Source organism: Glycine soja, chromosome 10, assembly GCF_004193775.1.
Source record: "Glycine soja cultivar W05 chromosome 10, ASM419377v2, whole genome shotgun sequence".
Lineage (NCBI taxonomy): Eukaryota > Viridiplantae > Streptophyta > Magnoliopsida > Fabales > Fabaceae > Glycine > Glycine soja.
This window is the reverse complement of record NC_041011.1, coordinates 5,935,219-5,962,399: the sequence shown is the minus strand read 5'-3', so window position 1 is coordinate 5,962,399 and position 27,181 is coordinate 5,935,219. Positions and strand designations below refer to the sequence as shown.

Genomic DNA, 27,181 nt, shown 5'->3' with positions numbered 1-27,181 from the left:
GGTTACTTGGTGGTCAATTAAAGCATGAGGAGGAGAGCCAAAGAGAAAACATCTTTCACACTAGATGTTTAATCAATGGCAAGGTGTGCATGGTGATCATTGATGGAGGTAGTTGCACCAATGTGGCTAGTGCTAGATTAGTGTCAAAGCTAAATTTAGCTACTAAACCACATCCTAGGCCATACAAACTTCAATGGCTTAGTAAGGATGGGGAGGTGCAAGTGAGGCAGCAAGTTGAAGTGGACGCTTCCATTGGGAAATACAATGATAAGGTACTTTGTGATGTTGTTCCTATGGAGGCCAGTCACTTACTGTTGGGGAGACCATGACAATTTGATAAAAGAGCCAATCATGACGGTTACACCAACAAGATCTCTTTCATGCACCAAGACAAAAAGATTGTGCCCAAGCCATTGAGTCCACAAGAAGTGTGTGAGGATCAAAAGAAAATGAGAGAAAAACTTCTTCAAGAGAAAAGAGAAAAAGAAAAAGTGAGCAAAACACTTGAGAGTGAGAAAAAGAGGGAAACACTTGAGAGGAAAAAGAGTGAACAAAAGAAGAGTGAAACACTTGAAGTGAAGGAGAGCTATTTAGCCACAAAAAGTGAGGTCAAAAGGTTGTTTCGTGCTAAACAGTCACTATATATCTTGTTTTGCAAAAATCAGATTATGACCACTAACACTTTTGATGATTTTGAAGTGCCTTCTAGTGTTAAAACTCTTTTGCAGGATTTTCAAGACATGTTTCCACCAAATGTGCCAAGTGGACTACCACCTTTGAGGGGAATTGAGCATCAAATCGATCTCATTCTGGGAGCTTCTTTGTCCAATAGGTCAGCCTATAGAAGTAATCCAGAAGAAACCAAAGAGATTCAAAGACAAGTGGATGAACTCATTAGCAAAGGTTGGGTAAGAGATAGTATGAGTCCTTGTGCTGTCCCAGTGATTTTGGTCCCTAAAAAGGATGGGACATGGCGCATGTGTTCCGATTGTAGAGCCCTTAATAACATCACCATTAAATATAGGCATCCTATACCTAGGCTTGATGATTTGCTTGATGAATTGCATGGTGCATGTTACTTCTCTAAAATCGATTTAAAAAGTGGATACAATCAAATTAGGATTAGAGAAGGGGATGAATGGAAAACTGCTTTTAAAACAAAATATGGTTTGTATGAATGGTTGGTTATGCCTTTTGGCCTAACTAACGCTCCTAGCACTTTCATGAGACTAATGAACCATATCTTGAGAGAGTTCATAGGAAAGTTCGTTGTGGTGTACTTTGATGATATTCTTATCTATAACACTTCACTTGATTTGCATATTGATCATTTAAAATCTGTCTTGACTGTGCTTAGAGAAGAACAATTGTATGCCAATCTTGAAAAATGCATCTTTTGTACTAACCATGTTGTGTTTCTTGGTTTTGTTGTGAGTTCAAAAGGAGTGCAAGTTGATGAGGAGAAGGTTAGGGCTATTCAAGAATGGCCTACACCTAAGTCTGTGACCGAGGTGAGGAGTTTTCATGGCTTAGCAAGTTTTTATAGACGATTTGTGAAGGATTTTAGCACATTGGCAGCACCTCTCAATGAAGTGCTCAAGAAAAATGTTGGTTTCAAATAGGGAGAGAAACAAGAAGAAGCTTTCAATGTTCTTAAGCAAAAGCTAACTAATGCCCCCATACTTGCGTTGCCAAACTTTCAAAAATCTTTTGAAATTGAGTGTGATGCTTCAAATGTTGGGATTGGGGCTGTGTTGATGCAAGAAGGCCATCCAATTGCTTATTTTAGTGAAAAGTTAAGTGGTCCCACCCTTAACTATTCAACTTATGATAAGGAGTTGTATGCCTTAGTACGGGCTTTGAAAACATGGCAACACTACCTTTATCCCAAGGAATTTGTCATTCATAGTGACCATGAGTCCCTCAAATATATCAAGGGGCAAGGCAAGCTTAACAAAAGGCATGCGAAGTGGGTGGAATTCCTAGAGCAATTCCCTTATGTTATCAAACATAAAAAGGGAAAAGGTAATATTGTAGCCGATGCTCTTTCTCGGCGTCATGCATTACTTTCTATGCTTGAAACAAAATTGATTGGTCTTGAATGTTTGAAAAGCATGTATGAAAATGATGAAACTTTTGGAGAAATTTTTAAAAATTATGAAAAATTTTCAGAAAATGGTTTCTTTAGACATGAAGGCTTTCTTTTCAAAGAAAACAAATTGTGTGTGCCTAAATGTTCTACTAGAAATCTGCTTGTTTGTGAAGCACATGAAGGAGGTTTAATGGGGCATTTTGGGGTCCAAAAGACTCTAGAAACATTACAAGAACATTTTTATTGGCCTCATATGAAAAAAGATGTGCAGAAATTTTGTGAACATTGCATTGTATGTAAAAAGGCAAAATCTAAGGTAAAGCCTCATGGATTGTATACTCCATTGCCAATTCCGGAGTATCCTTGGATTGATTTATCCATGGATTTTGTTTTGGGGCTGCCAAAAACAAGCAATGGTAGAGATTCCATTTTTGTGGTTGTTGATAGGTTTTCTAAAATGGCTCATTTTATTCCATGTAAAAAAGTTGATGATGCTTCCCATGTGGCTGATTTGTTTTTCAAGGAGATTGTGAGACTCCATGGTTTGCCAAGGAGCATTGTTAGTGATAGGGACTCTAAGTTCCTAAGTAATTTTTGGAGGACTTTGTGGAGCAAGTTGGGCACTAAATTGTTGTTTTCAACCACTTGTCACCCACAAACCGATGGGCAAACGAAAGTTGTTAATAGGACTTTGGGAACTTTGCCTAGGACAGTTTTGAGGAAGAACTTAAAAACTTGGGAAGCTTGTTTACCCCATGTTGAATTTGCTTACAATAGAGCTGTTCATAGCACCACTAATTGTTCTCCTTTTGAAGTTGTTTATGGTTTTAACCCACTAACTCCTCTTGATCTTTTGCCTATCCCTAATGTTTCTGTTTTTAAGCATAAAGAAGGTCAAGCAAAGGCGGACTATGTGAAGAAGCTTCATGAGAGAGTCAAAGATCAAATTGAGAGGAAAAATAAAAGCTATGCTAAACAAGCCAACAAAGGGAGAAAGAAGGTTGTCTTCGAACCCGGAGATTGGGTTTGGGTGCACATGAGAAAAGAAAGGTTTCTGGAACAAAGGAAATCAAAGCTTCAACCAAGGGGAGATGGACCATTTCAAGTGCTTGAAAGAATCAATGACAATGCTTACAAAGTTGAGCTGCCCGGTGAGTATAATGTTAGTTCCACCTTCAATGTCTCTGATTTATCTCTTTTTGATGCAGATGGAGAATCCGATTTGTGGACAAATCCTTCTCAAGAGGGAGAGAATGATGAGGACATGACCAAGAGCAAGGGCAAGGATCCCCTTGAAGGACTTGGAGGACCTATGACAAGGGCTAGAGTAAGGAAAGCCAAGGAAGCTCTTCAACAAGTGCTGTCCATACTATTTGAATACAAGCCCAAGTTTCAAGGAGAAAAGTCCAAGGTTGTGAGTTGTATCATGGCCCAAATGGAGGAGGACTAAATGACACCACTTTGTTTCAATTTTAGAGTGTTTAGTTTGTCTAAATAATGGCCCAATCCTTGTAAAGTTGGCTGACCAAAAATATGTTTTGGGTTAATCAACTAAAAGGGCTTTAGTTAGGTTTAGTTCAAGTTGTAATAAGGGCCCAATTGGCAACCTAGACATCAACCTTTTGGGAGACCAAATGGTGGCTGACTTGTTGGCTGTTGGGGGTGACTTTTGGTTGCCACAATTTCAGTTACACTCAGCCATTAAGTTTTTTTTAATTCCCTAGGTTAATGGCATTAAGTTATTTTAATTCTAGGTTAGTGGGTCATTACTAAAATTTGCTATAAAGCTTCTATATAACCTGAACCATTTTATCAATAAACACAAGTTGAGTTTTATTCAGAAAATTAGAGTTTATCTCTTTTATCTTAGTGAGAGTGATTCTCCTAAATTCTTGAGTGATTCAAGAATACCCTAGCTGTATCAAAGGACTTTCACAACCTTTGTGTGTTGCTCTCGCTGGAAAGAGTGATTCTTTCCTTCCTTTCATCTTCACCCTTGTTCTTTCAAACCACAATTCCAGAAAATCCACCTCTGCCCATAATTATCTTGTGGCCATAACTCCCGTTTCAGGCACTCAAATTAAGTGATTCTTGAGCCTAAATTGAATTTCAAAATGAGACCTTTCACCTTGTTTTGGAATCACCTCATTTGGAGCCCTGTAGCTTCAGTTATTGCCATTTCTATATTTCTGTCCAACCACCACTTAACCTACATTTTACCATCCCATTCATCCATTTTATGCCAAGAACCACCTTATTAAGACCCACGAAATTAACCACCTTATTTTCCATCCTTTCCTTAATCAATTTCCGCATTTTCCATCAAGGTTTAATCATAGACGATCCTAAGTCAGCTCTTGTGCCATGAGAGTTCATATCAGCGAGACCTCAGAGAAATAGACAAGCCCCTGCAAGGCTGGATGACTATGAGATATTCCCAGATTCCTCGATTACAACTGATGGTGACTTTGTCCATATGGCCTTACTTGTTGAGATGGAACCTATTGGTGTGGAAGAAGCTTTGAAGCACTTACATTGGGTTGAAGCAATGGAAGAAGAGCTGAGGTCTATTGAGAGAAACAAGACATGGAGTCTCACAAAGCTACCAACAAGAAAGAAAGCCATAGCAGTAAAATAGGTCTACAAAACTATGTTGAATCCTAGAGGAGAAGTAACAAAGTTCAAAGCCAGACTGGTTGCAAAGGGATTTCTGCAGAAGCAAGGTCTGGATTATGATGAAGTATTTGCCCTTGTTGCTAGGTTGGAAACAGTGAGACTTGTAATAGCAATGGCTAGCTACAATTGATGGGAAGTACACCAAATGGATGTAATATCTGCATTTCTTAACGGCTCACTAGAAGAAGTAGTTTTTGTCACTCAACCACCCGGGTTTGTGATGAAAGGTAGAGAAACAGAGGCGTACAAGCTTCATAAGGCCTTGTATGGTCTGAAACAGGCTCCCAGAGCTTGGAACAAGAGAATAGACACCTTTCTCTTGCAAATTGGATTCATGAAATGCACTACTGAATATGGTGTGTATGTTAAAGGAGAAAGTCTTTCAGATATCCTCATAGTGTGTTTATATGTGGATGATTTACTGATAACAGGAAAGGATTGCAGTGCTATCTCGACATTCAAGCAAGAGATGAAGTCTAAGTTCGAAATGTCAGATCATGGAGAATTATCATATTTTCTGGGCATATAGTTCAAGAGGACAAAGGCTGGAATTTTTATGCACCAAAGCAAATACACAATTGATGTCCTAAAGAGGTTTCAGATGCTTGACTGCAACTCAGTTTTAACTCTTGTTGAAACTAGTGCTGTGCTAGATCAATCAGGGTTTGAAAAATTGGTGGATAAGACTGTGTTCAGACAAATGGTTGGCTCCTTGAGGTATATATGCAATACCAGACCAGATGTAGCATATGGAGTTGGCTTGGTGAGTAGATTTTTGAAAGCACCACACCAAGGTCATTTGAATGCAGTGAAAAGGCTACTGAGGTACTTAAAAGGGACTATTGGTTTTGGTTTGCTGTTTCCTACAAACTTGAGTAGCAATTCCTGTGAGATGATTGGCTTTTCAGATGCTAATTGGTGTGGGGATAAAACTGATAGAAAGAGTACCACAGGGTATTTGTTTCAGCTAGGAAATGCAACTATCAGTTGGTGTTCAAAGAAGCAATCTGTGGTGGCCTTATCGTCATGTGAGGTTGAATACATAGCTGCCAGCATGAATGCTTGTCAAGCAATATGGTTAGAAGCTTTGCTGAATGAGTTGAAGGTAAAATCTGAGAATGGAATGCTGTTGATGGTAGATAACAAGTCTGCTATAAGCCTTGCAAAGAATCCTGTTGCTCATGGAAGGAGCAAGCACATTGAAATTAGATTTCACTACTTAAGAGATCAAGTGTACAATGGAAGACTGAGGTTGGATTTTTGCAGATCTGCAGATCAACTTGCAGACATTTTGACAAAACCTTTGAAGAAGGAGAGGTTTGAAGATCTGAGGAGAAAGATGGGACTTAGAAGCTCAAATGAAATCTAAATTTAGGAGGAGTGTTAGATAAAAAGATAATTCAGATGATTAGTTAGTTAGTTCTATCACTTGTATGTTAGTTAGTGGTAGTTATAACAAAATTAGAGGAAGAACCATATATAGCTTGTTGTAGTACTGTGTAATATACAGAACAACTGAGTATGAGAATAGTGATCTGATTTTTTTTTGAATTTGTACAAGAAAAGTTCTCTTTCTTTCCTTCTTCTTCTTCCCTGTGAGATTGCCTCATTATCAGTTTTCAACAAATATAATTTTTTTTAAAAATATTGGTTCAAACTGATTTCTCTACATTGGTTTTATACTGGTTGTCAGCAATTTTGGATTAATTTGACCAAAAACACTTGATTTTTTCGAATTAACGGATCAATCATTACTTATTAGGTTTTTTCCAGTTCAACCGATTGAATCGGTCGGTTTAGTGTTCAAAATAATGGTCACTAGGGTAATAGCATGTAAGTGTACTTCCATTCCATCAGATTTTGACACTTTCAAAATATCTCACTTCTTTTGCAGTTTTGACAATTGAATAACCCACTCCTTGATGAATCTGTAACGGTGTTAATTGGACTTTCTTTCGAGCGGTATCATCAGTTACTTGTGCTAATTCCGGTTCAATAAAGCTCCAAATGTTATGAGCTCTTAAATGTGTGACCATCAACATTTTCCAATAATTAAAATTTAACTTCTTCACATCTAACTTGGGATCAGACCAAACAAAATTATAGATGTGGAAGCCATCTCTCTTTCAAAAGTGTATCTATTTTTTTTTAAAACACAGTAAGAACGTTCTCGTTCCTCACACACTCACGTTTTTTTTTCCTCACTATCACCGGACTCTCAAGTTCTGGTACCAATGATCACCGTGTAATCACTTAAGAAAACTCAATGGTCAAGTAAAAACAAATGCCGGTCGCACCACTTAATGCCTACGTTAAAAGTAAAATAATATAAGAAAACTTAGTTGTTGAGAACAAAGTGGTGTAATCACTTTTTTTTATCAATAAATATTAATAATTATTAGTTTTTGTTAACAAAAAAGATCAAACTTGTAATTTTTTTTAATAATTTAATGAACTTTATATTTCTACTTTGAATTCTGCCTCTTTTGCAAGATCACTCTCTGTGGTATAGAGAAATTATTGTATAGTTTAATTAATCCATCAAGCATGTAGTAGTGGAATATCTGTGTTGTACGTGGATGTGGAAGCTTGAGAAGAATGGCGAGAGTGTCTATGCAGGGACTTGGGTGCATGGGCATGTCGATCATTCTTCTATGTTCCTCCTAAGCCTGAACCCTGATATGATTGATCTTATCCACCAAGCAGTCGAATGCGGTGTCACATTTCTTGACACCTCTGACATCTATGGTCCTCATACCAACGAAGTCCTTCTAGGAAAGGTTCTCACTCTTTTCATTAATTCTTTTCTTTGTCTTGTTTGATATGTCCACATGTATACTCTATTATGACTGTAGTCAAGGTTTTAAATATTGATTACGGTCACATTGCAATTTCGTCATGTTTGTAAATATCATGATAAATCGCAAACAAATACGCACTATCCACTGAATTACAGTCACAAACATTTAAAAAATCTTGATGTTGCAGTCCAAATTAGGGTCAGAGACCGTTTTTTAAAACCTTGAGTATATGATCTATAATTTTTTTTTTATCATATTGCTAGTCTGGAATCCTGCCTAGGTTAGCTTTGCTATTCTTAGCCGGTCCCAAGCCCGGATAAAAGGAGAGGGTTGTGTTAGGCTTTCGACGGCCAACGTAAAACTTTGTCGAATCTCTATGACATGGATCAATTACGTAATAATGTGAATGCTAGGTCGTTGACCGGAAGCAACACGCTGTATGGCTTGAGTACAGTGTCAAAAGAGCAAGGGCTGCTGCATCGCCGCCCGGATGTAGTGAAAAGTAAGCAAGGGTTCCCACATTTTCGTGAACGGGTGTGGGTAAAGAAGCTAGTTCATGACAGGAGGATTCGCTTTGGTACATGGAATATAGGCACACTTACTGGAAAATCTATGGAAATAATGGATGTTATGGTGAGGAGGAAGATCAATTTTATGTGCCTACAAGAAACTAAGTGGACAGGTGAAAAAGCGAAAGAATTAGACAACTCAGGATTTAAGCTGTGGTATACGGGAAAAATCAGATTGAGAAATGGGGTAGGGATTATTGTGGACAAGGAGTGGAAGAAGGATGTCGTGGATGTAAGAAGAGTAGGAGATTGTATCATAGCCTTAAAATTGGTAGTGGGACAGGACACCTTTAATGTTATTAGTGGGTACGCACCTCAGGTTGGGTTAGCAGAACACTTTAAGGTAAAATTTTGGGAGGATCTAGAAGGGGTACTTCAGGATATACCCCAAGGAGAGAAAGTTTTCTTAGGAGGGGATCTCAATGGACATGTAGGCAGCGTGGCTAGAGGTTTTGAGGGGGTGCATGGGGGTTTTGGCCTAGGGGAGATGAATGGGGAGGGTAAATCCATCTTGGAGTTTTCGGAGGCTTTGGATCTTTCTATAGCCAATACATGGTTTAAGAAAAGAGCGGAACATCTTATCACTTACAAAAGTGGAGGGACATGTTCTCAGATAGTTTTCTTCCTTATCAGGAAGTCTGATAGGAAGTATTGCTTGAACTGTAAAGTTATCCCGGGAGAGAGCTTGACTACCCAACATAGAGTTTTGGTCATGGATGTAAGAATTAGAGATAGGGCAAAGAGAAGAAGTCCTATGGTAGCACCAAGGATCAAATGGTGGCACTTGAAGGGTGAGAAACAAGGAATTTTCCAACAAAAGATATGGGAGGGATGGTGTGGACAATCACAAGGAAGTGCAAATGATATGTGGAACAAGATGTCCCAAGAGATTATTAAAGTGGCTAGAGAGACGTTGGGTGAATCTAGAGGTTTTGGACCTAGGGGTAAAGAATCGTGGTGGTGGAATGAAAGTGTTCAGAGCAAAGTTAGAGTAAAAAAGGAGTGTTTCAAGGAGTGGTCTAGGTGTAGAAATTCTGAAACTTGGGATAAGTATAAGATAGCTAGAAATGAAACCAAAAAGGCGGTGAGTGAGGCAAGAGCCCAAGCTTTTGACGGACTATACCAAGCTCTAGGAACCAGGGACGGAGAAAGATCTATATATAGGCTTGCTAAGGGTAGAGAGAGGAAGACTAGAGATTTGGATCAAGTAAAGTGTGTTAAGGATGAAGAAAGCAAAGTCTTAGTGCATGAAAAAGATATCAAGGAAAGGTGGAAGGCGTATTTCCACAACTTATTTAATGATGGATATGGATATGACTCTAGCAGTCTAGACACAAGAGAAGAGGACCGGAACTATAAGTACTATCGTCGGATTCAGAAACAGGAAGTAAAGGAAGCGTTAAAAAGAATGAGTAACGGTAAGGCGGTGGGGCCAGACAACATACCTATTGAAGTGTGGAAAACTCTTGGAGATAGAGGTCTTGAGTGGCTCACCAAACTCTTTAATGAAATTATGAGGTCAAAACGCATGCCGGAGGAATGGAGGAGAAGCACGTTAGTGCCAATCTATAAGAACAAGGGGGATATACAAAATTGTGCAAATTATAGGGGAATCAAGCTCATGAGTCATACCATGAAATTACGGGAAAGAGTGATCGAACGGAGATTAAGAAAGGAGACTCAAGTTACTGAGAATCAATTTGGTTTCATGCCGGGAAGGTCGACCATGGAAGCGATCTATTTATTACGGCGGGTGATTGAGCAATATCGCATGGACCAACAAGACTTGCACTTGATTTTTATTGACTTGGAGAAAGCGTATGATAGAGTGCCTAGAGAGATTTTGTGGAAAGCTCTAGAGAAGAAAGGGGTTAGGGTTGCATATATTCGAGCTATTCAAGATATGTATGATAGGGTATCGACTAGTGTTAGGACACAGGGTGGAGAGTCAGACGATTTTCCCATCACAATTGGTTTGCATCAAGGGTCAACCCTTAGCCCCTACCTTTTTACCTTAATTCTGGATGTCCTCACGGAACAAATCCAAGAGATAGCGCCGAGATGCATGCTTTTTGCAGATGACATAGTCCTCCTTGGAGAGTCGAGGGAGGAGTTGAATGAGAGGTTGGAAACTTGGAGACGAGCTCTAGAAACACATGGTTTTCGCCTAAGCAGAAGCAAATCGGAGTATATGGAATGTAAGTTCAACAAAAGAAGGAGGGTTTCTAACTCAGAGGTGAAAATAGGAGACCATATTATCCCTCAAGTCACACGGTTTAAATATCTTGGGTCTGTAATACAGGATGATGGAGAAATTGAAGGGGATGTGAATCATCGCATTCAAGCAGGATGGATGAAATGGAGAAAAGCATCGAGGGTGTTATGTGATGCAAAGGTACCGATCAAGCTAAAGGGAAAGTTTTATCGGACTGCGATAAGACCGGCGATTTTGTACGGAACAGAATGTTGGGCGGTCAAGAGCCAACATGAGAATAAAGTAGGTGTAGCGGAGATGAGGATGTTGCGGTGGATGTGTGGTAAGACTCGATAGGATAAAATTAGAAACGAAGCTATTAGAGAGAGGGTTGGAGTAGCGCCTATTGTAGAGAAGATGGTGGAAAATAGACTTAGGTGGTTTGGGCATGTAGAGAGAAGACCGGTAGACTCTGTAGTGAGGAGAGTAGACCAGATGGAGAGAAGGCAAACAATTCGAGGCAGAGGAAGACGCAAAAAGACTATAAGAGAGGTTATCAAAAAGGATCTCGAACTTAATGATTTGGATAGAAGTATGGTACTTGATAGAACATTATGGCGGAAGTTGATCCATGTAGCCGACCCCACCTAGTGGGATAAGGCGTTGTTGTTGTTGTTGTTGTATATTGCTAGTCTGGAACATTGATCCTTTACTTTGAGCATGCATGTAATATGAAATGAGATATGATGATAAGATATATGATATGAAGAGTGCGTGCATATTTTTATGTGGCAGGCTCTGAAGGGAGGGGTGAAAGAGAAGGTGGAATTGGCTACCAATTGTTTGGGCTCAGCTTTGGTGAAGGGAAAAGGGAGATCATATCCGTGGTAATCCAACGTACGTGAGAACTGCTTGAAGAGAGTTGACATCAATTGCATTGTTGATCTCTATTACCAGCATGGTACTGATACTCGTGTGCCTATTGAAGTCACGGTTCCACTCATTCTCTATGCTTTTTGTTACGTATTTGACTAGATCAGTTAAATATATGCTTGTATGAAAAAATTCCTTAGGCTATAAACATCTAGAGAGGAACCAAAGCATCAGAAATCTGGAAAGGAGTGACCACGGCGATGGAAATATGCTATGTGTAACTTTCATCAAGAATAATATTGTCTTTTAAATTCATTAATAACATAATGTGTCATTGTCCGTTGAATTAAATAAAATATTCAGAATATTAAAAAACTAAAAATACCAGAAAGGCTTGTGATATCCGGTTATTTTTCTGTGTATCAAACACAAAGAAATAAACTTGTTCATCGGAGCACGCGCCTCAGAAATAACCATTTTTTCACATTTACAAAAAGAAACATATGATGACTTCCAAGTTTTCCCCTGGCTTTTGTATTGGGGATCGAGCTTAAAAAACTTATTGAAGAGGGCAAAAGAAAATATACTGGTCTATCCGAGGCCTCAGCTTCAACAATCAGAAGAGCACATATGCAGTTCATCCAACTTGCAGGTGTGATTTAATATACAATCAGAAGAGGCAAAGGCCTTCCGCACCAGTCAACAACCATGAACAACATAACTTTATGACTTTTAATTTTTACTTCTCAGGGAACTTGGTGTTGGAATTTTTGGATATATTCCTCTTGGGCAAGAATTCATAAGGAGCAAAGCTGCTTGAGAATTTGGCACAGGATGATTACCGGAAGGTTTGTGGAAAGCATGCTACTACAGAAGTTCTGAAATTCATGTCAATTACTTGTTCATTTTCATAACCAAAATCTCCTAGACTGCTTTTGGACCCTTGGATTATTTCAAGGCCCTTGAATGTCGCAGTCGTGACATCTACTTCTAACCTTAGCGCTTTAGAATTTTCAATTTTAATTAATCCTAACATTAATGATTCAAATATCTCTGTTAATATCACTGTTGAATCATTCATCGTTATTGTCTGCAGTGATCTACATTAGATAAATCTTCATTATACAACAATCATGTTCACTAACTGAAAACAGTAAAAAAATAAATAAATAAACATATGATTTAATAACATACATGGTGCTTCCTTAGATCCTGGTTTTAGGATTTTCCCTACCTGTTACAATCTACAATTCTACATTGATACCTAAACTTTATGTGTGTTTAAATCTATTGCAGTCTCTGCCTAGATTCAAGCCTGAAAATGCAGACCAGAATAATACTAAATTTGCGAGGGTTAATGAACTGGCTGCTAAAAAGGGATGTACCCCATCTCAACTTGCATTGGCCTGAGTTCATCACCAAGGAGAAGATGTGTGCCCAATTAATACCTGGTAGGGAAAACATTGAGGCTTAGTCTGTCCAACTAACACCAGAAGAAATGACAGAACTTGAGTCCTTTGCTGGTGCAAATGCTGTCAAGGGTGATAGATACGGTTATGAGGTACCTATTGTTGGAAGAAGAAGAAGATTTTATTTCATTTGCCACACAAAATACAAGAGTATGATCCCCTATTTATATTAAAATAGAGTGACTACTCACATAATTTGCTTATTCAAGAATACTAAATGCTCACATAATTGCTTATTCAAGACTTTGTAACTCACAACCTTACAACTTTCATCTTCCACAATTTAAGGCTCATAAAACTTGTTATTATTATTTTTCTAATTAATATCTAACATCCTCCCTTAATTGGAAAATTCTTCTGCACACCAAGTCTTGCTCGCAATCTTCGAAAATCTTCAAATTTTAGAGGCTTGGTGAAAATATCCGCAACTTGATCTTGAGTTTTCACATGAGTCAATTCTACTTCTTTCTTGGTAATGCACTCTCTAATGAAATGATACCTTGTATCTATATGCTTACTTCGTTCATGGAACACCGGATTCTTGGCAAGCTCTTGTGTAGATCTATTATCAACATAGATCTTTGTGCTTTCCTTTTGCAACAACTGAAGTTCCTCCAACAATCTTCTTAGCCAAATGGCATGACATGTGCAAGAAGTTGCAGCTACATACTCGGCTTCACAAGTAGAAAGTGTCACAATGCCTTGCTTCTTAGAACTCCATGTAAAAACACAATCACCCATAAAAAATACAAATCCGGTAGTACTTTTTCTATCATCAACATCTCCGGCAAAATCACTATCACAAAATCCCACAAGCTTATAGTTATTGGAGGGAGAATAAAACAATCCAAAATCAATTGTACCTTTCAAGTAACGAAGAATTCTTTTTGCGGCTTTTAGATGAGGAGAGGTAGGAGCCTCCATAAAGCGACACACAACTCCCACCGCATATAGAATATCGGGCCTTGTATTGGTTAGATACCTTAAACTCCCCACAAGACTCTTGAAGATCGTGGAGTCTACCTTCTCTCCTTCATCAAACTTTGATAACTTCAAGCCACCTTCCATAGGTGTGTTCATGGGATTGCAATCAAGCATATTAAATTTCTTCAACACTTCTTTTGTGTACCTTTCTTGTGAGACAAAGATACCATTCTCCGTTTGCTTCACTTCCATTCCCAAGTAATATGACATGAGTCCCATATCTGTCATATCAAATTCACGAGACATGGACTCCTTGAAGTCTTCAAACAAATTTGGGTTATTGCCAGTAAAGATAAGGTCATCCACATAAAGACAAATAAATAAGACATCACCATTATTAAAAGTTACATAAAGAGCATACTCATTTTGACAACGAACAAACCCATTGTCTTGGAAGTACTTGTCAATGCGAGTATTCCATGCCCTCGGTGCTTGCTTTAGACCATACAACGCCTTGTTCAATTTCAAGACTTTTCCTTCTTGACCTTCGATGACAAAACCCATTGGTTGTTCAACATAGACATCTTCTTCAAGATAGCCATTTTGAAATGCCGATTTTACATCAAGCTGAAAAATTCTCCACTTCATTTGAGCTGCCAAGGAAATAAGAAGACGAATGGTTTCCATGCGGGCAACCGGTGCAAACACTTCATCATAATCAACTCCATATTGTTGCTTATAACCTTTAGCTACAAGTCTTGCTTTGTGTCTCTCAACCTCTCCTTTTGCATTCTTCTTGATTTTGAACACCCATTTGACTCCAATTGCTTCATGACCTTTGGGAAGGCTTGATAACTCCCAAGTGTTGTTCTTCTCAATGGCTTTGATTTCTTCTTCCATGGCTTGTCTCCACCTTTTGTCTTTCATTGCTTCATCAAAGTTTAAGGGTTCACTGTCAACAAAAAGACAAAACAAATCATTTATAACTTCAGTTTCATCATATAATTCTTGAATATTTCTCATTCTTCTTGGCCTTTCACTTGAACTCCCTTCGGAAGATGATGAGGCTTCATTGGTTGAAGGAGTTGGTGAAAGTGCTGGAGTTGAATCATTTGGAGTCAAGGCTTCTTCATCTATTTCTTCAAAGTACGGGAAAAAATCATAAGTGTCTTCTTTCTCCTCCCAATTCCATGTGCCTTCTTCATAGAACTCGACATCTCGGCTCACAATTGTCTTTCCATTGTTTGGATTGTACAATTTGTAGCCTTTTGAGCTTGCATCATAGCCAATGAACACATGTTTCTCACTCCGATCATCAAGCTTGAGTCTTCCTTGGTCGGGTACATGAGCATATGCAATGCTCCCAAATACTCTCAAGTGATCAACTCTTGGCTTCACTCCACTCCATGCTTCTTGTGGTGTTTGATCTTTGACATTCTTTGTTGGGGAGCGATTGGACAAATAAACGGCACATGCAACAGCTTCGGCCCAAAATTCCTTTGGCATATTTTTAGCCTTCAACATACATCTAGTCATATTAAGAATAGTTCTATTTTTTCTCTCCGCTACCCCATTTTGTTGTGGAGATCTAGGAACCGTTAGAGGGCGACGAATCCCATATTTTTTACAAAATTCATTAAATTCTTTTGATGTGAATTCGCCACCTCTATCGGATCTTAGAGCTTTGATTACATAACCACTCTCCTTTTCCACAAGAGCTTTAAAATTTTTAAAAGCTACAAATGCCTCAGATTTTTGCTTTAGAAAATAAACCCAAGTTTTTCTACTATAATCATCAATAAAAAGCAAGAAATATTTATTGTTACTACATGAAGGAGGATTGATTGGGCCATACACATCGGTGTAAACAAGTTGGAGAGGCTCCTTTGCTCTTGAATTAGCTTCTTTTGGAAAACTCCTTCTTGCATGCTTTCCAAGGAGACATGCTTCACACAATTGATTAGGATGGTTGATTTGAGGCATCCCTTTCACCATCTTCTCCTCTCCTAAGGATTTTAGTGCTCCAAAATTCAAGTGCCCAAATCTCATATGCCAACACCATGATTCATCTTTTATGCTAGCCTTCAAACATTTTGCTTCATTGGTTTTAATGTTCAAAGCGAACATTCTATTTCTTGACATAAACACCTTGGCAATCAAATTAGAATTTTTATCTCGAAGCCATAAACAACAATCTTTCATATGAATTTCATACCCCTTTTCAACAAGTTGTCCCAAACTCAAAATATTGCTTTTTAGTTTAGGAACATAGTAAACATCCGTGATTAATTTGTGAGCACCATCTTTTAAAGAAATTAAAATGGTACCTTTTCCTTGGATTTGCACCTTGGAAGAATCTCCAAAAGAAACATTTCCTTTCACCTTCTCATCAAGTTCCACAAATTTCTCTTTGCATCCACACATGTGATTGCTTGCTCCATTGTCAAGATACCATAAGCATTTGTCTTCCTTCTCACCATTATTAAGTGATAGTAGTAGTGTTGACTCTTCAACTTCTTCTTTATCATCAACAAGATTGACCTTCTCTTCAACATTTTTTCTACAGTCCCAAGAGTAATGGCCATATTTATGACAATTAAAACATTCAACATTAGATTTATCATACCTCCTTTCATATGCTTTTTCATAATTGTTTCTACCTCTTCCTCTTCCTCTTCCACGACTTCTAGTGGATTGATGGCTCCTCCATTCATTATTGTCAAAATTATCACGATCTCCTCTTCCTCCTCTTCCTTGGCCATGACCACGTCCACGACCACGTCCTCTTCCACGTCCACGTTCTTTTTGACTACTTTCTCCTCCATTTTCTTTCAAAGAAGCTTTGGCTTTGAGGACTTGCTCCAATGGCTCATCATGTCTTCTATTGAACCTTTCTTCATAGGCTTGAAGAGAACCCATCAATTGGTCTACGGTCATTGAGTCTAAATCCTTAGACTCTTCAATAGCACAAACCACATAATCAAATTTAGCGATTAAGGAGCGAAGGATCTTTTCCACCACACGAACATCTTCCATATTTTCTCCATAACGCTTCATTTGGTTCACAATAGCCAACACCTTGTTGCCAAAATCTGAGATAGATTCAGATTCCTTCATATGCAATGATTCAAACTCTCTACGTAGAGTTTGTAGGCGCACCTTTTTTACCTTATCAACACCTTCAAGGGAGGTTTTCAAAATCTCCCATGCTTCTTTGGATGTGGTTGCATTTGACACCAACTCGAACATAGCTTCATCCAAACCTTGATGGATGAAAGTAAGTGCTTGTTGATCCTTCTTCTTCGACTTCAACAAAGTCTCCTTCTCATTTGGTGACAAAATAGCCTCATTTTGAGGTTGGGCATAACCTTTCTCTACAATCTCCCATGCATCTTGAGAACCTAACAAGGCTTTCATGCGACGACACCAATTATCATAATTCTCTTTGGTAAGACGAGGGAATTGAAACATACTCAAGCCATTGCTTGCCATCTCTCAACTCACAAAGTATTTCTCTCTCAACTCACAAAGTGTTTCTCTCTCAGCACTCTAGAACTCAAGCTCTGATGCCACTTTGTTGGAAGAAGAAGAAGATTTTATTTCATTTGCCACACAAAATACAAGAGTATGATCCCCTATTTATATTAAAATAGAGTGACTACTCACATAATTTGCTTATTCAAGAATACTAAATGCTCACATAATTGCTTATTCAAGACTTTGTAACTCACAACCTTACAACTTTCATCTTCCACAATTTAAGGCTCATAAAACTTGTTATTATTATTTTTCTAATTAATATCTAACACCTACTTGGAAGAAATCTGATACTTCACCACTTTCTTCTTGGAAAGCTTCATAATGAAGTGCTTTGCTTGTACTAGTGTAGCTTAGCAAGTTGCTATGTGAAACGAACTTCGCACTACAAGAGAAAGCCTAATTACTGACGGCAAAATCCGCCGGTAAGCACAAAAATCTGTCAGTAAGCTTTTGTAGTTTGACTAGTTTCTAGAAGTTGGTATGCCTTTTCTAGTGTTTTGAACTCCAGTAGATGATTCCATATGTGTTTATGTATTTGTATAAATAAACAAAGGTAAGCATGTGAGAAGGCTGTGGCATGACTTAAGTGTTGTGATTATTGCCTTGGAAAATAGCTCAAGTGATAAATCTTGCTTCAGTTGCGTATACTAGTCTTTTAGTACAGTGGGAGTGAGTTTAAACATATACATGATTATAGATTTGTATTTTCAAAATTCTGAACAATTGAATTTTTCTTAACTGTTATTAGTTTCATACTATTATGCTTGAGATGATATAGATTCAGAAAATCCACTAGAATCAGTCTAATGGCAGAAAATTTGGATAGTTTGCATGTTATCGGAAGTTCAAATCTCATTGTTGTTATTATAAAAAAAGAAAATACATGTTCAAAATAGTGTCACTTGAAAGCTTAATTAGCCTTTATTTCTTTAGTTACATTATATTGAAGCTTAGTATACAACTTAATCTGTATGATTAAAAAAAAACTTAATCTGTAACTTTTGAGATATATTTCTAAATTTTCACAACTGTTTTTATTCGAATTCTGTCCGCCAAAAGTTTAGTTTCTGTCCTTAATTAGATGATCATTGACATGACATTCTGTGCTAGTGAAGTGGAAATAAGCTATGATATTTTGCATACTTTAGTTTTAGGTGACATAATCAGTGAATTGGGATTTGACTTGGCATATATATAATCATATGGAATTGAATAGAAGAATTTTATATGATTAGAGATAATAATAATAATAATAATAATAATAATAATAATAATAATAATAATAATAATAATAATAATAATAATAATAATAATAATAGATTTGGTATATAACAATTTATTATTATATTAACAGGTCATTTTATTTTAATACATACATAAAGACCAGTCAAACATGAGGCATGAGATAATGATATTAATCCTTTAGTTGCTGAGGATTTGGATCTAAGGTTGAAAAAGCAAGGAGCTCCTTGTCTTGTTGCAATATGGCCATTTCATCTTCATTCAAGTAAACCCAACATTCAATTCCATTTCCTGAAGGTGTATCCATTAGTATGACCGCGTTAAAAAACATAGAATCGTCAACTGAATCAGCCACACAAGACACCCAAATTGGTTTTCCCCATCCATAATCAACGTCATAAAGTCCAAAGTTGCACCAACTCGTAAAATGAACGTAATTAACCCCACTTGTGGTCGTTGCAGCAAAACTCGATGCTTTCTCAATTAACTCTTTTGAAACTTCACAATATTTAGCATACCCTTCATCACCTTCGAAGCCTTTCACAAAATCTGAGTTGATACTTGACACTGCTTCCCTCAATTTAACAACCAAGTCAGGTAATAACTCCATTATTACCTTGTTGTCCTTTGAACTCATTATTAAAGCCAAAGCCAACCATGCAAAATTACCCATACACGATTTTGGAAACATAGGAGATGCCCTTCTACGCATATTTACCGCATGAGTTATCAAAGTAGGCCTCTCTAAACCAAAGTTTGCATTGAAAACTTTTGCAGTACATTTGCATAGAAGGGATGTTACTACCTCCACTCGAGTAGGGTTTTGCACGGTTAAACTAGACCCTTGAGCCCTTAACCTCGAAATAGCTTCAGCATCAAATAAAAACCTCCTCATAGCAACCCTACCCTCGTTCAAAAATTGGCCACACAAATTCATCACATTTGTGTCATGTGGGCATGCATAATTATTATTATTCTGAGGGAAAGGGGTATCAAAGTTTGGAAATTGATCAAATGCATCTTGATGAGAAAAGTTAGAATTAGAACCCCAACTATTTAAAAAGAAACTTGCACCTGCTCCATCCGCTATCATGTGAGATATCAAGGTACCTATCACCATGCCACCACATGCAAAACAATTCACTTGTACCATGGCTGTGTACCCTTCGGTCGCTAATTCCATAATTGGTTGATTTGGAACAAGTTTATGGATAAGCGACGAGAAATTAGGTTGGTTGAAAAATTCAGCTAGAGTGCAACTTACTTTGGCCTCGGTGTAGTGAACCCCTTCATCATTGCAATCGATGGTAAACTTGTCCTTAACCCTTCCAGCGAATGGGTAAAAATGAGTCAAGACTTGTGATAATGATTCCTTTAATTGTTTCAATCTTTGTTGAGTTATAGTACTGTCAATATTGGCTTGAGAACTCTGAGCAAAAGAGTAGAAAAGAACCATTGGTATGTATATAGAAGGCATGAACTGGTCTAAGATTGAGAGATTATATGTATTTGGGTGATTTGGTGTTGTGCAAGAGGGTTTGATGCACTGAGTGGAGATTATTTCAACTTCCATATTCTTGGTTGATGCAAAGGTGTGATTGAGAAAGTAAGTAGCATAGTCGATTGTCCCACTCTGCACAAATATATAAGAAATTTGTCAAATAGTGTCTCTTTTTTTTTTTTTTATGAAAATGTTTCTTTTTATTATCTTTAATCTTTTTTATATTTTTGCTTTAGATAAATTTGAAATTTAAATTTTCTTAAGCCCTAAATATGTTGTGAAACGGTCGAGCCTTTGAATTTTTATATTAAATTTTTTTTATTGAGTTTAATGATTATACAATGAAAAACACTATACACTATCAATTAATTAGAAATTGTGGTTAATGTAATTTTAAGGTATTATTATAAAAAAAATTATATCATACATAATATAGTTTGTAATTAAATTATAATAATATAAAATTATTTTTCAGTCCATACTATACTTTCTTTATTTATATATATAACATTTATTGCAATAAAAATATTAAACTTATCTAATCATTTAAATATATGTTAATAAAATTTAATAAAATATTGGAGTATTCAATTTAATTTAATGCCTTAAATGTTCCTTTCAATATATTTATTGATCTCGAAAAAAGTTGCATACTTTGCTGCTGATCATCCGTAGAAAGTTTTCATCATTTATTATACTAAATAAAATACTACTACTTTATTTTACATAGTAAATGATTAAAAACATTTAATAATATATTTAACATCCTTAAATTAATACCTTAAGCGTTTTTATAAAAAAAGTTACTGATCACGACAAAAGACACGCATTTTTCAGCTTTTCATCTGTAGAACGTTTCATAATTTATTATAATAATATTTAAAATTCATTTAATACTTATTTTTAAATTCATTTAATACTTGTGTGATGACTCAGGCACATTGATCACAAAACCATCTTATTATATTGTCATAAAAATTATTCGGTGCACCAATAAAATATGATTTGCTTATCTTATTATATGTATTTTAACCAATTGGGAAGGTGTGCTTTTTATCTTAAGGAACGAGTTGAGTTAAAAAATAATAGAATATGATAACTACTTTCTCCATCCCTTTTACCATCCTATCTCACACCAATGCTTCTATTATTGTTATTGCCATTTTTATTATTATTACGATCATTGTAAAATTATTGTTATTGTTATCGTTATCGTCATCATCCTCATTACTTTTACTGTGTCACAATTGTCATCATTGTCAACATCATAATTACAACCATCATTGATATGCACACCACACCATTGTCAATAATTCTTTATTATTGTTCTCATGACCTCTTTCATAAATATCATTGTTATTGACACTATAATCGTTGTCACCGTCATTACTCAAGGTCTACGGGTCAGCCATTATAACCCACAGCCTTCACGGGCCATGAGCTTAAAAAAATTACCTATTTATGATTGTAGACTTTTCAGCTTGATATAATGAATTTACCCATGCTTCTTAACCATACTTTTAATATAAAATAAAAAAAATCACACCTGAAGTAACTTAGGGCTTTTTTTGAACCATCTCACTTTTTTCTTTCCAATTAGATGTTTGATTGAACCATTTAATAAATTTAGTTGTGGTAACTAAAGATCATAAGTATGTCTGAGGATCGATGTTTGTTTCTAGTGCTAAAACAAAGTTGACTCCAAAATATTCAAAGATATTTATCCATAAAAACCAAAATTTTGCACCACAAAATGTTTTTAAGGGATAAATTTCATAATGGGACTTTTAAAGATAAGTTAATACAAATATATCCACAAACTACAATTTTATTATTTATTTATTATTGCATTTTTTATTTAGTTTCACGGATCATGAACTAGCCCATTACCTTGAGAGTTAAGTAGTGTGGACGCGGGCAGATTAAAAGCCTAGCTTGTTTATTGGGCATTGCTAGGTGCACCCAGCAATTCAATGAAGTACCAATATTACCCTTTATTTAACAAATAGAAGATAATATATTTTAAAAAAAAAGTCTTTCTTCTTCCGCGGCCTGCTTTCTTCTTCCTTCGTTGCCCGTGCACCCAACAATCTTCCATTTCAAATTTGCTTCCCGTCTGGCATCTTCTTCCTCCGCGCCCTTCGTTTCTTCTCGTCTGGCTTCTTCTCCTCCGTGTTGGCTTTCGTTCTCCCCGGCTTCCCCTCCATTGGCATCCTCCATTGGGTTCTTCCTCCGTTTGTTCGTTTCCTTCCACCATTCAGGTTAACGTTCTAACCTCGTATCTCTGTGAATCGCATAAATGGTCGTAGGATAGACGATATTAGTGATATGTGTGGTGCTTGAGGTTGAAGACGAAGGTTCTTCCGCAGAGAAGAACCTTCTTCCGTGCGTGTGAAAGTGGATTGTGGTTGTTCGAGCGGAAGAAGGTGTTCTTCCGCGAGTGTCAGCGGAAGAAGGTGTTCTTCCGCAGGATCCAGCGGAAGAAGGTGAAGAAGGTTCTTCCGCAGGTGAAAGGCGAACCGACTCTAACGCACGGAAGAACCTTATCTTCCGCGGATTCTCGCGGAAGAACCTGTGGAACCTTCTTCCGCAGGCTACCTCTCCTTCTTGCGGAAGAACCTGCGGAACCTTCTTCCTCGGACCATGTTTTGCTGTATATTGATTTTTTTTCTTGAAAATTATGTCTGAACCACCAATTTATTGATATTATTAGTTAGTTTTTTTTATTTATTTGCTATTACAAAGTGTATATGTATATGAGAAATGAGAAATTGTTGCCTTTGATATATGAATATGCAGATATTGTATAAGGCAAATTTTTGATTAATGAGCCTAAGCTGTGACTTATATATATTATGTGGTTGTTTGAGGCTTTAAGGTTTACATATGTATGTGGTGATTTTGTTTTTCATGCACCCTTGGTTGTTGCTTTTGATGCACCCTTGGTGGTTGTTTGTGTTGCACCCTAGGTGGTGATGAAAGATAGCTTTCATGCACCCTTAGTGACCAAAAAAGAAAAACATTCAGTGTATATGTTGGAATAAGCTACAAATAAATGAATCTCCCAACTTTATCAAATTCTTGTGTGTACATTAGTGAGAAACATACAAAACATGTGTTTGAACAAATTAGTAATGACAAAGCTTTGTTACCAATTATTTGAATATTTAATTTGACCAAAAAAAGTAAATGTTCTTCATGATTTCAGATCATGGTTAGAACATGAGGTTTAGGTCGTGCGTTAGGAACTGGTAGAGGTAGAGGCATTAGTGAGGATGCGCATTAGGCTGATGTTCCTCGGCGTCGCAGGCCTACTGCTTCAGCACATAGGCAACGGGTTCGTGTGCGTGAGGACATTACATAGAGACCTGAGGATGTGCCTTAGTTGCATGAGGATGTTCCTCATGTGTCTGATGCTACCCCAGAGATGACAGGCGTTGCCGATGCTGTTCACACAGAGGGAGTGGCTATTGATGGGAGCTTGGGATCACCTGCTGGAGATGAGGGATTCCCCGGTGGGCCACGCGACCCATCGATTTTGACCGGTTTTGCTGAGGATGTCGCACACAGCATCTGGAGTGGACAGGTACGTGCTTTTTAAAGTTGAGTAATTACATAAAAATTATTTGTAGTTGGATTTTTTTTATATACACGTTATTATAAATTGTTATTCAATTTAGGAACGACCCGATCTGAAGTTGGTCTCCCATGGTAGAAAAGTAGATAAAATTGGGAGACCAACGCCTAAGATCGAAGGCATGATTGCTGCCACCAGATTGAGTCCACTGATCAGGTGTTCTGTTATCACCACTGATCCTGGACTCATATCCGCCTTCATCGAGAGGTGGCATCGCGAGACTAGCACGTTCCACCTGCCAGTAGGCGAGTTGACGATCACGCTGGATGATGTGGCGTCACTCCTACACGTTCTTATCACTAGCGCGCTGCATAAGTTTGAGCCGCTGGTTACTTCAGACGCGATTGGTCTACTGACAGAGCTTCTTAAGGTGAGTCATGAGGAGGCTACAACTGAGACCCGACAGGCTGGTGGGCCTCATGTCCGGTTAGGGTGGCTTCAGGACGTGTATGAGAGCCAGTGCGGGGCCAGACGATGGGTTGTAGCAGCCCACACGTATCTGCTCCACTTTGTGGGTTGTACTCTGTAGAAGCAAAGCTTCATGGTGAATCAAAGGTGATTCAAAGGTGTTTTGATGATAATAATGATAATGACAAAGGTGATGATAAAAAGCTCAAAGATCAATCAAAGAACAACTCAAGTGAATCAAGAACAATTCATGAGTTCAAGATAAGAATCAAGAAGAATTCAAGACTCAAGAAGAAAGTCTAGAGACAAGAATCAAGATTCAAGGTTCAAGATCTCAAGAATCAAGATCAAGATTCAAGACTCAAGATTCAAGAATAAAGAGAAGACTCAATCAAGATAAGTATTAAATAGTTTTTTCAAAACTTTGAATAGCACATGAATTTTTGACAAAACCCTTTACCAAAGAGTTTTTACTCTCTAGTAATCGATTACCAGATTGTTGTAATTGATTACCAGTAGCAAAATGAGTTTGAAAAAGTTTTCAAACTGAATTTACAACGTTCCAATTATTTTCAAAAAGCTGTAATCGATTACAATGTTTTGGTTATCGATTACCAGTGCCTTTGAACGTTGAAATTCAAATTCAAATGTGAAGAGTCATATCCTTTCACACAAAAGCTTTGTGTAATCGATTACACTAATTTGGTAATCGATTACCAATGTTTGTTTATGAATAAATCAAAAGATGTAACTCTTCAAAAAGGTTTTGACTTTTTCAAATTGGTTTTAAGTTTTTCTAAAAGTTATAACTCTTCTAAATGGTCTTCTTGGCCAGACATGAAGAGTCTATAAAAGCAAGGCTTTGATTTGCTTTTCAACATACTTTTTACATTCATTCAATCAATCCTTTGCAAGCCTTGAATCTCTTTGAACTTCTTCTTCTTCTTTGTACCAAAAGCTTTCTGAAGTTTTTTGGTTTTCCAAACCTTGAAAACTTGCGCTATTCATCTTTTCATTCTCTTCTCCCTTTGCCAAAAAGAATTCACCAAGGACTAACCGCCTGAATTCTTTTTGTGTCTCTCTTCTCCCTTTTCCAAAAGAACAAAGGACTAACCGCCTGAATTCTTTTGTGTCTCCCTTCTCCCTTGTCAAAGAATTCAAAACGACACAGTTTGAGAATTCTTTTGATTCTTCCCATTCCCTAATACAAAAGTGTTCAAAGGACTAACCGCCTGAGAATTCTTTTGTATGCCCATCCACAAAGTATCAAAGGTTTAACAGCCTGAGATCTTTGTCTTAACACATTGGAGGGTGCATCCTTTGTGGTACAAGTAGAGGGTACATCTACTTGGGTTTGACTGAGAACAAGAGAGGGTACATCTCTTGTTGATCAATTCTAGTGAAGGATACATCCACTAGGTTCAAAGAGAACAAGGGAGGGTACATCCCTTGTGGATCTTTGCTTGTAAAAGGATTTTTACAAGGTTGAAAGAAATCTCAAGGATCGCAGGTCGCTTGGGGACTGGATGTAGACATGGGTTGTTGCCGAACCAGTATAAAAACTCTTGTGTGTTTGTTTCCTTCTTCCCTACTCTTTTACTTTCCGTTGTGCATTTAATTTCCGCTTTTACTTTCTGTTAAGATTCTCTTCTACTCCTCATTCTCTTAACAATTTAGTAAAAGCCTTAGAAGAGTAATTTTTTAATTAGTAAAGGTTTAGGAATAATTAATTCAACCCCCCCTTCTTAATTATTATGAGGCCACTCGATCCAACATACTCTTTTCGCCAACAAGAGTTCAACCCATGTACATGTCGTGCACCTGGAGGCTTTCATGGACCTGGCCCAGGCAGGGGGATTTGCCTGGGGAGCGGCAGCATTGGTCCACATGTACGAGCATCTGAACGACGCGTCGCAGGCCTCTACACGGCAGATGGGCGGTTACATTACACTTCTTTAGGTACGTATTATTACTGATAATTTAAATTGAAGTAGCATTGAATCCCTTTTTTTTTATTGATGTTCACTATGTGTTTGTAGTGCTGGATATATGAGCACTTTCCTACAGTGCATACATGCGTCGTTCATGATGCTTATGATGAGGGGAGCCCACGGGCGTGCAGGTGGCTTACGGGTAAGGCTCATATGACGGGGATCAAGGGAGCTCTGTATCGGACACGAATGGATGCCCTGACTGTGACTGACGTGTGCTGGATGCCCTATGCTGAGCACCACGGAGTCAGAGGCTTTGACTTGATATCGTCGTACACCGGTCAGCTCAGATGGGGTCAGATTGTCGTGTACGTTCGACCTGAGCGGGTTCTTCGACAGTTTGGCTACATTCAAATCGTCCCTCCGCCGCCGGTTTGTGATTCTTTGACGATTGATGATATAGATGACTGGTGGCTGCATTTTTCAGACCATTTGTTGCCTGCAGGGGAGCTCTGTGTAGTTCCTGGGCAGGTGGTGCCAGACTACATGGACTGGTTTTTTTGGATTTCGCACTCATTCATCACGTCGATCGAGGAGACTGCTGAGCCGAGACATCCGCCTCCCCCTCATGATGAGGAGTTTGTCGAGGCACCTATCCCCGAGGTTTCAGTCGCGTCCGATCTCCCTACGCATTCAGTGGTAAGCATAACTTGTGTAGTTTTTCATAATTTAACTTTTTTAAAAATGTGATACTAATTTTGTTATTTTGATTGTGACAAGTTGACTGCCAAGGATGTCAAGGGATGGCTGAGGATTTAGGAACGATTGCTGAGGATTTGGAGCGGGTCATCAACCTCAGGATGATCACTGAAGGCACTGACTTATATGACATCATGACTCGTTGTCTGAGGAGAGCTAGAGGTGACGCCGCAGATGGAAGTCTTAGGCCGCGACAAAGATGCCGCATAGATTAGGATTTATATTTTTATTGTATTTAAATTATTAATTTTAGTATTTGTTTATGTATGTGATAAAACACATTTACTTACATCATTTATGATTTATGTTTGTCTCTCTATAAATATATACTTTGAAATTTAAATATAAACCACACACGAGTCACATTTATAATGGTATTTGAATATATAAAATAAAAAAGATAAAATAATTTAACAAGGAGATTTTCTCCTACTTTGTAATTTAATATAAATATATAAATATTATTTGTTTTAGGAAAAGAAAAAAATTGTTATATTGAAAATAATATCTTATTCCATTCATTCAAATATGGAAAGAAAAAATAAAAATGATGACATCACAATTT

At 37.6% G+C, this 27,181-nt stretch overlaps 2 protein-coding genes and 1 pseudogene across 2 annotated transcripts; 2 read left to right on the top strand and 1 right to left on the bottom strand.

Annotated features, from left to right (window-relative positions):
• The first annotated feature begins 7,366 nt into the window (after positions 1-7,366).
• LOC114370440 lies at positions 7,367-17,460 on the top strand (annotated as a pseudogene).
• A 1,092-nt stretch (positions 17,461-18,552) lies between these two features.
• Positions 18,553-22,101, bottom strand: LOC114370438 (vinorine synthase-like). The gene is made up of 2 exons (XM_028327788.1): positions 21,970-22,101; positions 18,553-20,013 (listed from the first exon to the last, which is right to left on the bottom strand). The coding sequence occupies exons 1-2, from the start codon at positions 22,099-22,101 to the stop codon at positions 18,553-18,555; spliced, it is 1,593 nt and encodes a 530-aa protein (XP_028183589.1).
• A 1,207-nt stretch (positions 22,102-23,308) lies between these two features.
• LOC114370434 (protein MAIN-LIKE 1-like) lies at positions 23,309-24,047 on the top strand. Its single transcript, XM_028327784.1, has 2 exons — positions 23,309-23,467; positions 23,562-24,047. The coding sequence occupies exons 1-2, from the start codon at positions 23,309-23,311 to the stop codon at positions 24,045-24,047; spliced, it is 645 nt and encodes a 214-aa protein (XP_028183585.1).
• Positions 24,048-27,181: the final 3,134 nt, after the last annotated feature.